General features: G+C 36.7%; 1 protein-coding gene across 1 annotated transcript in view; it reads left to right on the top strand.

The window, feature by feature from the left end:
* Positions 1-735: 735 nt before the first annotated feature.
* The window catches only part of RBBP8 (retinoblastoma binding protein 8), a 39,800-nt gene continuing 28,830 nt past the window's right edge, over positions 736-11,705 (top strand). Inside the window, exons 1-3 of the mRNA XM_009331448.1 lie at positions 736-846; positions 2,401-2,625; positions 7,846-7,888. Of these exons, the coding sequence (XP_009329723.1) occupies positions 2,514-2,625; positions 7,846-7,888 (155 nt within the window). The 5' untranslated portion in view covers positions 736-846; positions 2,401-2,513. The remainder of the gene's footprint in view (positions 847-2,400; positions 2,626-7,845; positions 7,889-11,705) is intronic.

Raw genomic sequence — 11,705 nt, 5'->3', positions numbered from 1 at the left:
GGGCAAAGCCCCGTCTGAGAGAGCAGCCCTGCTCCCTGCCTGCGTACAGCAGCAGGACATTCGGGAGAGGGGCTGGCATTGTGCTTCCTTCTCCCCTCAGGCAGCTATCAGTTCTCTCCTTGCCTGCAAATGTCTGTACATCCAGCTCAGGCGGTTTTTTTTCCCTAAGTACTGGAAAGTCCTTTCTTATGACTAGGGAGTAAGCTAAGAAGCTGACATAACTGAATGCCTTTTACACCTGTGCAACTGCCCAGACCTGTCAAAGGCTCTGCTTGAACACTTGTTGGGGGCCCTCTATTTGAAGACAGGTTGAACACCTGTAGAAAGCAATGTATCATTTTGGGATCTTGAAGCAGGTGAAGCTTGGGAAAACTCCTTGCTCTTTTTTTCCCCTGTTTGTATTCAGCTGATGTACTAATGATTTGCAGAAACTCTGAGCAAGTTTTGTGCATTTTTTTCTTACAGTCGTCTTTGGGGGGGGGAAGAACCAAACCAAAAACACTAGGGACAGCCTTTACTAATTCTAGAGTCAGATGCCCTTTTCTTGAAAATGGTTCGTCTGACGTACTCAAATCTAAGACAGTAAGTGGGAGCAAGTTTGTTGATATCACTGCCCTAGCACTTGATAGAGGAAAAAGATGGTTTCTGAGATATCTGTGCTTGAAGGTAGAAAAATAAGAGTTTAAAAGACATTCCTAATGTCACTAGGCAATCAGGTCCACAAAGAAGCGTTGTAAGATGGCTTAATGTGACTGCACACAAAGTGGAGCGTTGCAGCTGCAAAGATGCAAGCAGATTACTGTTCAACTTCCGCTGAAGAACTGTAGGCTTTGCTAATTTGAAAAGGTAACTTTATTTTCTATTAAGTACTTCGCTTTATATAAGAACATTAGCTAACTTGAAACCAGGTACTGAAGCGAACACTAAATTTTCCATAGACAGAGCGTGTTAAAGCAAATGTGGAGCTACCTAATGGTTACTGAGGGTTCTGTCAGCTCCATTACTGTAGCGTTTAAGTATCCTTATACTACAGAAAACATACAGTTCAAGTGTTCCTGTGTTGTCAAGAATAACGCTTTGTTCCGTTTATTCTGTTATTTTTTTTATTCCATTTTAAAGACAGCCAGACTGAAAGAAAAGTGACTTGCTTAAGACTGTGCACAGAGATATGAGAAAGGAGACTGGAACCAAGGCCTCCAGGCCCTACACTAGGTCACTGACCACTGGACTAAGCATTTTATCATGGTGAATCTAGGGGACCAGCTAAACCAGTAGCTGCATTCAGATATTCTAAGTTGCTTGAAGGCTCTCAAGATCAGATATGCAGCTTCTTGACTGGTTATAGACCTTGTGTTGTCTGAACTACAATTATAACTTGTGCCTCAAAAAATTTGAGAACCAATTGCTCCTTTGATTTGTCTATATAGACATTGTGGTTTGCTTGCTTAGGCTGTAACTTTAGGAATAGTACAAAATACCTTAGATTTTTTTTTTCTTATTGTAATTTATATTACAGAGTAATAGTGATAGCTATGTCCGCCTGGTAATGACACAGTCCTGTTCAACAGTGTTTAAAATTGACCACATAAAAATGGGGAAAACTTAGAATGTCCAGTTTCACGCACAGGGAACTGAAGGACAGAGAGATTACATGAGTATTTCAATATTGGACACTCAATGCCAATAGAATTGAATCTTACCTTGGCTCAGACCCAGATCCGAGAACCATGCTTCCCTTGTAGGTTACCTGAGGGCATCATCTGTGCTAAGAAACCCTTCAAAACAAAGAAGAATTATCGGTAAGATTGTTCTGAGTTGTGTAGGCAGTCTGGCTTTTAAGACAGAACTGTCTGACTTTGATAGTTCTCAAATACTAATTTTTTTGAGATTTATAAATTTTGAGATTACTCTTCTATTTCCTTTTCATCAGGGAGTGGGAATAATTTTAATGTAGACTCACAAAGACTTCAAGGGGATGTGGGTTTTTCTTTGCAGAAGGGTGTTGTTTGAATCTGTGTTTCTGTAAAGGATGTATGTACACAAATATATTTCTGGTAAAACTTTTGACAAATGCTTTTGCTCACAGCAAGGTTTTGGAAGCATGGGTTACTTTTGGAAAATAGGAATTCTGTTTAACTGTAGCTTTATGTAGGAAAAGAATAAAGACTCCTAAGCATCTTAATCTAATTTTAAGTTGATAGCTGTTTAAGGGGAGGGAAAAAATCTGTTAGTTTATAATTACTTGTAGCAAAATACTTAGCATCTTCCACACTTCCAGGGTGACCGTCAGTATATAAGTACAACTCAACAAGGGTAGGCAGTAAGCTTTGTATTTCATCCATGGCTGCAAGTTATACTCTGTTAAATGCAAACATAAGTGTTGTTGATCTGTCATTACAGGCATACACCTGTCTTCAGAAACAGCTTCATAACTATGTAATTTAAAACTTAAAGTGTGAGAGTGAGCCAGTTCTGCAAATAAGTCAAAGAAGTTGGGAGGAGAAAAAAGCAAGATGAATGCATCTGGAGGAAGCTGTGGGAGCCCTAGTTCTGCAGAACCTAGTGGAGATTTCTTCAAGGAATTGTGGTCCAAACTGAAAGAATGTCATGATAAAGAAGTACAAGGTAAATCGTTAAAGTTTGCGTTCCAAGAAGGCTGTCTGTTACCACAGGAAAACTTTGAACCAGAGTACCACTCTGTCTGCATGGAACTAAATAGATTTTTAATGTCTTATGTTATGCAGAAAGTTGCACTGGATGATTACATGATCCTTACAGATTGACCGCCTAAGCCTGGCTTAACAGGATTAAATTTAAACTATCAACAAGTTTAAATTATTTGCTAGGTCAGTGAAGAAAGAGTAACGCAATGTTACATGGGATCTGTGTTTGCTTAGGAAATATTTAAACGTTACTTTACCTTTAATGGATTATGATTCAAAGTTTCCAAATCAAGTTATTCAATGGAATTTTTGCTTTTTTCCTTTTTACCTTTGGGTTTAGTCACTTCAGATACATTAAAATGGTTTGCATTGTTTATTTCCCCTAACTGGTGCAAAATACCACTGCAGATGAATATTACTGAAGTGAAAAGTATTTCTTCAGTTTTTAGTGTTCTAAATTTTCTCAAGAAAATTTATAATAAAGTTGCTTATTCTTACATTATATTTTGTGACCTGTGATATCAATTTTACTACGGATTGACTGCTAGTGTCTGTTCATTCTTCCGTATTGCAGGAAATTAATAACACTCAAAGTAAAGATGAATTATTGCAACATACATTTATATTCTTATTATAATATTGTTTCACAAGTAGTATTCATAAGATGTTTTGCTAAAAATACTTCATAAGAAGTTGGGATTTTGTTCTGCTAATCTTAAGTCACACGATCCATTCTTTTGGATGGAATTAGAACAGTATTTGACTGAATCTTCCAACAAGCATATCCTTACACATGAAATAGTATTTATATTAGGCTGGAATAAAAGCAGGTGAGTTTTTGTGAATTAAGAGCTTTAGTCATGTAAGTAGATCTTTGTAGCCAGACCATTCCAGTGGCCTTGGTCATTTCCACCAGCCTCAAAACAGTTCCATTTAGGTCCAGTTATATCATCACTTCCTAATTTCAAATCTGTGGGGGACTGTTTTATAATGTATAGATGTTTCATACCTCCTACTGAAAGTTTTGACTCAACAATTTGCAACACTGGGCCTTGACACCAACCAAACAAAAAAACTTCTATCAGTTTGGCAACTGAAAGGAAAGATGTACCAGATAGTAGCATTTTGTTACATTAAAAAAAGTATGTTAACCATATCAAATATAATTTTATATTGTGTGCCAAAACAAAAAAAAAATCTTATTTATTTTTTTATGACTTTTTCTTTTTTCTTTTTTTTAATTCTTGATGGTTCTTTTCATACTGGGTGTGATGTCAAGCGCAGATAAATGCGGAAGTACTGACAGAATGGGATCTGGCAATCTGTGGCATGTCTGAACAACAAAAACTGAACAAACAAAAAGCTCTAACGTAGAGGGTAGTGTTAAGTGACCCCTTCTCTAGTTTCTTGGGATGTGCAGCACGTGATTTTAAAGTTTTGGTTTTCTTTATACAAGTGAACATACTCTTTAGAATGCATGCTGGGTGGGGCCAGATAATTTTGCCACTAGGCAGTCTTTTTCATGCCTAGCCCATTGTCAGTATGTCCCACACCGTGTTAGGTAAAATTAGGTCTTCCATGATAACATCAAAGACATGCCTGAAGGATAGTTAATTTTTTCAAAAGGTGGGGATCCTCTTATAGAAAATGGTACTGGAAGATATTTTAGAAACATCAAACACAGACTTGCCTGGACTTTGCTTGTTTCTGAAGTCTATAAATAAGAATTAAAATTGACTCATGAATTTCCAATCTAAATGTCAGCAAAAAATTATTTTAAAGATGGCGGAAGGTGGATTAAGGGAAAGTTAGTAGTTGGGAGAAAAAGCTTTTTGCATGTACAGTGCACAATGTACTGAACACTGTAGTGGTGGAATTCTTATTATTTATTACAAATCCATGAAAAGTAGAATTTATGACACATGAGCTTGAAATGGTCAGGCGTATTATACAAGTTATACTATTTATATATCTGTAGAATATAGCCTAGAGAATACTTCAAATTCATACAGTTTGAAATGGATTTTATTGATTTTTTTTTTTATATTACTATATTGTAAAGGGTGTATTTTTTCCACCATGTTAGCTAAACAAACCCTGCTTCTTATTCTTTTAAACTGATCACTTGCAAAAAATTCCACATTTTGGCCCTCTTCAGACAAAATAGCTATCGCTTTCTCTCAAATTCATTACGTGACAACAACCCAGTTTTCAAAGCTTTTGGGCATGGTCAATGTCAGTTGACTTTTCATGGAATTCAGAAGTGCTCAGCAACTCAGAATAATGGTCATTAAAACTATATTTACTTTATTTCCTACATTGTAGAATGTGTGGGATACTTGCATGGTGCTCACAAATCAGAAAGGAATTTAGTAATGCTGTTTATAAAGTGACTGATTTCTGCAGGTATTAATACTTGCGTCTAGCTCAAAATAATTATATGGATACTTGCTGCATGTGTGTCTTATCAACATGTTTCCTAAGGATGAATTCAAGTCTAAAGCTCTGTACTAAAAAGAAACTTATTTCAGCATAGAAATGCGAGGAGAGTTTTTTGTACAAGAAATAGCCTAATTCGCTTCAACTATTTCTTACCTCTGAAAAGCAGAAGATATCAATGGGGGAAAAAACTAGTCGCAGATGCAGAGAAAATTATGAGGAAAGCTATCTCATTGATAGATTGCTGTAGGAAAGGAAATGGCTGGAAGCTCCTCAGAAGTAAATAATTATAGAAAACAGGGCTGGAAGGGATCTTAGGAGGTCATCTAGTCCATCTCTATACCCTTAAGGAAGGATTAAGCCTGTGTCATTGCTGACAGAAGCTTGTCCAACCCGTTCTGAGAAAACTTCAGCAGTAAAGATGCTGCAGTCTTCCCAGGCAGTGTCAATTTTAAGTGGATTTAATGCATTTGAAAATTCATCAGAACAGAAATTGTCATAGCCATTAATTGAAATCTTACAGGTACATAGTCTAATCAAGTTGCAAGTTTCGTAAAATAGTGTTGTGCGGTTGATTAATCTGCCTAATGATAAAGAAAGTCTCCATCACTTTAATGGAGACAGCGTGTCATTTACTAAAGGACTTATGAGCTTTAGGTAGTGTAAATTTATTATATAGTCTGCAGCTTGTCTATTTCATAGAAATATTGTGTGAAAGATAAAATTGAATTGGTGATGTACATAGTGTAGTTTCACATAAGTTTATATGCTCACTAGAGTATTAAATAAGGAAATCTGAAAAAGCCAAGCTGTCTTAATGAGTATGCTTAAAACCTCCCAATGCTCTGGAAAAGCAAAAGGAAGAGATTACACCTGACACAGTAATTCAATGCTCTTGGATAAATGTAACAAACTGGTTTCCTGCCTTCTCATTGCAGTCATTTGAATTAAGAAAAAATGCAACATTTAAGTAACTATTTTGGTTCTTCCTGAATTCAGGTGAGAGGGGAGATAGTGTTACCTGTAGCACAGTACTCAGCCTTTTGAGTGCTGCCTCTTCAATTTGGGGCTCAGGTTGCCAATGTTATAATCCTAAATACTTGCTGAACAGACTACCTGTTCATACAGGAGATGCATTGTTGTGCAGCTTCATTCCTTCCGATGGGCGTGGAGCAACATTAAAGCACGCTTTATAGGGGTTCTAATTGCAGATGCCTAATTGACTTGATGAATAGCAACTACTTAAAAAAATAAACCCTCTTTCTATGCTGATCTGCATGATAGAACATAACATCGTACAGGTGTTGAACACTTAGAGATAAAAGAAATCTTGCTATATTTCCTAAGAACTTTTTTTTTAAATAGTCACTGTGCATTTTTACCTCATTGTCTCACTGGCATCTTGTAGCAGTCTGTGGCATGGGTTCACTGAGGCTCTGACTGGCCTGACTGTTATATTGTAAGTGGCCTGAAGAGTGAACCTTCTCAAGCAAGTAGTTTTCCCCTTCGAGCTGTTCCCAGTTGAATGTGGTAGGGGAGAGAAAAAAGAAGTCTATTAGCTGCCTTAACCAACATTTTCTGTACTAAGGCGTAGCATTGGGTATGTGTTTTGGTTTAAATTCAAAATTGTCAGAAATTTTCTTAAGTGTTCTGGTTTCATAAGTTTATCATATTATCCTAAATGACTAATGCTTTTGCAAGAATGCTTACAAGACACCTCATGTTCAAACTGAAGTTGCTCACAACTTTTCATAGTTTGAAGAAAAGATGGCGTTAGGAAAGAATTGTGTTATGTTACTTTCTGATGTCTTATGAAAATTTCTATTGGATTTGTACTTAAGAAAATGTTATACCATTGGAGTCTGATTATTTCTGACCATTTATTTAGAATAGGAACGGCCAGCTTGTATGTGGGTAGTATCACATAAATTTTCACGGCACTGCATCCCACTTGTTAAGCTGTGCTGTACTTCAGGTACCTTAATCTTCCTGCCCCTGTGCACGTACGCACGCACCCAAAACCTTGCAAGCATATTGGCTGGACTGCTGTCTAGTCCCTGGGCCGTTAGCTGGCCACTCCTGCTGAGAGCATCAGTTGTATTTGCAAACCTTTTTACTTCTGCACAGAACATACGTTTAGGAGTGTGTGGGCCTTAGTGGGAGAAGGGCCACAGATGAAATATCATTCCTCAGTTCACCTTAAGATGTTCCAAAGAAGCTTTGGCTGAGAGGGTCTGGTAGCATACCTCCAATAGAGTGTGTTCTCGTGCTTTGAGACCTTGAATTGTGTATTTTTAATGTTTCCTTTATGCATATACATTGTAATACGTTTTTCAGTTCAGTGGTTGGATGCTACATTTCAAGTGTAGTATTATGCATTTAGGTGTACACAGAACATTTTATGCTACTTACGTAGGCATAGTCAGTGAAAATATATTGACAGTGCTTGGTATTCATGTGTGGGTTTTTTTACAAAGGCTTTTTATACCTGTTTAAGTGGGAATCTGCGTGTTTGTTTAAGATGATCCCTATTTCCTAGGGATCATAATAGCTATATTTGTTTCCAAGATCCTGTAGAACATAAGAAGTCTAGAATGAACCATTTTCTCTCCAGATCAGTGACATTTTTTCTCTTTTGCAGATGTCATTGGCAAAAGGAGAGTTAGTTTGTTTCACTCAGGGTTTGTTTTTTTTTTTTAAACCAGAATTCTATAACATGTATTTTCTTCTTTCCACTTTTCAGGCTTACAGCTGAAAATATCTAAGTTGAAAAAGGACAGATGTTTGTAAGTACTCATCCTAATGATCTAATTTATTAAAGGAGAGTCTGAGTACCATTACAAGCCGTAATTCTTGTAAGATCGATTGAGGTTTCCTGGATTCTTCCTTCAGATGTGTACAAAACTCTGCTCACTTTAATAATTCAGCTGAAGTCATCTAAAGATATATGTAACTCTTTATAGGGTGTGTAACCTGAACACTAGGTTTGCCGTCCTTGAACAAATGACTTGTAGGCTTTTCTTATCTACAATATTTCTAGGATGCCTATCAAGATGTTGATGTTTCTAATACGAAAGATAATTAGGGAGATATTTTGAAATTGAGGTCAAATCTGCAAAAGAGAAGTGACAAAACAACAAGCCAATTTTTTTTAGAAATTTTTTTTTGCTACATGTTTGCCTTTAGTATCGGGTGTTGTGCCTTAACTCAGCTTTCAGTCATTCAGTAAAGATTCTGGTAATAACCTTGCTAATTTTCACTCAGTTCTTGTATTAAGACATATGTAACTTTTTTTTTGCAGTCATTAGTTGCTACTAATTTTTAGTTCTGTTCATTAGAAGCAAAAAAAAAAGGGGGAAAAAAATCTGAGTTACAAGATTTACATGTACAGTAGAATCACAATGTGTATTTACAGCATTAAATCAGCTTTTATTTTCCTTCTGCTGACTAAAGCCATATTTAATTAAAGAAGAGATATGCTAATGTGATTCTTTATTCAAATTTTGACTTCAGGTTTAATTAATATTATGTTAATATCACATACGACCTGTATTATGAATTGCACTTTATAAAGTGCTGTGTAGGAGGAATAAAAATAAACTACTTGATCTTTTCCCACTTTGGAAAACTATAATTGTATTAGATATGTTAAAGAAATTAAACTCCTCTTAAAATTAGCAAAAATACTCCATATTTGCATTGCCAGCATTGCCATCTGAAGTCAAAGATAGACAATCTTAGTTTTAAAGTGTAGCCACAGTGTTCTCAAGCATAGTTTGTGCTTTTTCAGAATTAACGTTTCTATCACCATGTAGTCAATTTTCTTCCTCATTAATTCCTATTAGGTTTTTTAGTTGTCTCTTTTTTTTAGTTACTTTTTTCAAATTGTATTAGCAGGAAATAACCCTCCCCTAGTCTAGGAAAATTAGGTCATCATGTGCTTTTTTTGTACAATAGTAACTCAAGCAACTCACTAGCATTTTTGACAGTTATTGTCTAAATTCTTCTATGTGCTTATATTTCTGGTTGGGAGGGAAGCAAAGGTGTCTTTCCATAGGAGTAAATTCCCTCTAGTGGAATCCATCTTTTCTTTTCCTGTAACAGGAATATGTAAATGCATCTTAAAATGATACTGGCTTTTCTAGTATAATTTGATTGTACTACAGTGCATACTTAACTTGCTGTCTACTTTCATTATAACTGTTCTTCTGTAACTATAACACTGTCTCACTTCCAGGAAAAGTGTTCTTTTTTCTTTTCGCTAGGCTTTTGGAAGAAATTGCCTTCAGTTGTGCAATGCCTGTGTTGCTCCCTTCCCTAGATATCTTTTTGGATTTTGTTTATCCTTTGTAGTGCCCAAACCTGCTCTGAGCTTGTGTTTTGCTTATTTTCCTGTCCTGGTTTTGGCTGGGATAGAGTTAATTTTCTTCCTAGTAGCTGATATAGTGCGGTGTTTTGGATTTAGGATGAGGACAATGTTGATAACACATCGATGTTTTAGTTGTTGCTGAGTAGTGCTTACACTAGTCAAGAACTCTTCAGCTTCTCATGCCCTGCCAGCGAGAAGCTGGGAGGGGGCACAGCCAGGACAGCTGACCCAAACTGGCCAAAGGGGTGTTCCATGCCATCATGCTCAGTATATAAGCTGGGGGCAGTTAGCCAGGGGAGGGGTGACCGCTGCTTGGGAACTGGCTGAGCATTGTTTGATGCGTGGTGAGCAATTGCATTGTACATCACTTATTTTGTATATTCTTTTATCATTGTTATTATTTTTCCCTTCCTTTTCTTATCCAGTAGCCATGCTTATCTCAACCCATGAATTTTACTTTTTTTTCCCCCTGATTCTCTTCCCCGTCCCACTGCAGGGGGCAGGGAGTGAGCGAACGGCTGTGTGGTATTTAGCTGCCTGCTGAGTTAAACCACGACATTCTGTTAAATGTTGCCCATCCTGCTGGCATTTGGTAATCCACAGTAGCACTCTGAGCCTGCGCAGTGTTGTGTTTTCTCACATTTCAGCTGCGTTCATACAGATCTCATCTGTGAAGGCTATAGATAATTGCCTATGGTTTTGACTTTTGTCTGCACAGTGTCACTCTGATGGTTGCTGAGCAAGTGCAATTCACCAAACCTACAGCAGAGTTTACAATCCCAAGAGTACCTGTGTGGCTAACTCCCCGTTCCCCTACATATGCACCTGCTCCTCAGGATCGACATTTGTCAGCTTTTATATGGCTTCTTGTTCAATCTCCAACACTAGTAGGACACAGTGTATACTATTTGCAGCTGCTGTTTAATTGTGCATAAGAGTTCACAAATTACTAAAAAAAAGTGGCAATAGAGCCCAGTTGCTTATTTGGTCTGTCGGTGAACTTTTAGTCAATTGGAAATATGAATTCATATGAACTTCATCCAGATTTTGAGTTCAGGGTATATCATGGAATGTTGTCAGATCTTTCATTAAAATCCGAGTTCAGGGTATATCATGGAATGTTGTCAGATCTTTCATTAAAATCCAAACAGCATATGTGTTGTTTACATTTTAAAGATATGCTTTCTGAACATTAAGATTGCTATTGCAGTATCACAAGGAATATATTTGTGTTAGTAGATGAAATTAGATTACTTTCAGTTAGCAAATACTTGGTGCTATGTTTTACACTTAAAGGCTACACTGACTTTCCTGGAAAAAAAATCAATTTAACATCTTGTTATTATGTATAATTCATAAATGAAGTTGTTATTTCATTTTTAATCTAAAAGGATGAAATTATCTCTTGCTGTTATTGTTAACTTAACCTGGTGTGTCATGAGTTAGTTCCACATTCTGAAAATCTTAAATTGATCATCATCTAGTTTTCTAGGTGATGAATATTATCAGTGATGTGACTGAACACATACCAATGGTTTAATTATTGTTGGAATCTTTCTACAATTACCACATTGTAGATACAATACTGTTACATAGGAGGTCTTGTTCTCCTTGGTGCATCTGAATACCTGAGGTTTAGTATTTCAGACTTAGTAATCAGCTGACAGGGAGCGCCTTACTTCAGCATTGGAGCTAATGACTTGTAAATGCTAGGTCAGAGACCGCTTGTTATGCAGAGTGCCTTCATGGCCAAAGATGTCTGTCATGTTTATCAGGGCCACTGGAATTCTTAAAAAAAAAAAAAACAAAACAAACCACAAAACAACCTAGTTCCTTCTATCATTTTACTATCTTAATGTGACATTTTAAAGGGTTTAGGTGGAAGGCATGGAGTATTAGTGTGTGTTAGGTTTTTTTTTCAATAACTTAATGGCTTAGAATGACTTAGAGGTAGCTTGAGAAAAGACTTTAAGATTTGATATTTTAGGCCTTCTGTAAGTTGCACAAACTGGAAAAAAAAGAGGTTTTTTTATGCAATAACATCAGAAAAATACAGACTGCTTTTGTCAGACTTCAAATTTTTCCATGGTGTGTTGGTTTTGGCTGGGGTAGAGTTAATTTTCTTCATAGTAGCTAGTATGGGGCTATGTTTTGGAGTTGTGCTGGAAACAGTGTTGATAACACAGGGATGTTTTCGTTACTGCTGAGCAGTGCTTGCACAGAGTCAAGGCCTT

This window comes from Pygoscelis adeliae, unplaced genomic scaffold (genome assembly GCF_000699105.1).
Source record: "Pygoscelis adeliae isolate BGI_AS28 unplaced genomic scaffold, ASM69910v1 Scaffold108, whole genome shotgun sequence".
In the NCBI taxonomy this organism is placed as follows: Eukaryota; Metazoa; Chordata; class Aves; order Sphenisciformes; family Spheniscidae; genus Pygoscelis; species Pygoscelis adeliae.
This window is presented reverse-complemented; position numbering and strand designations above follow the sequence as displayed.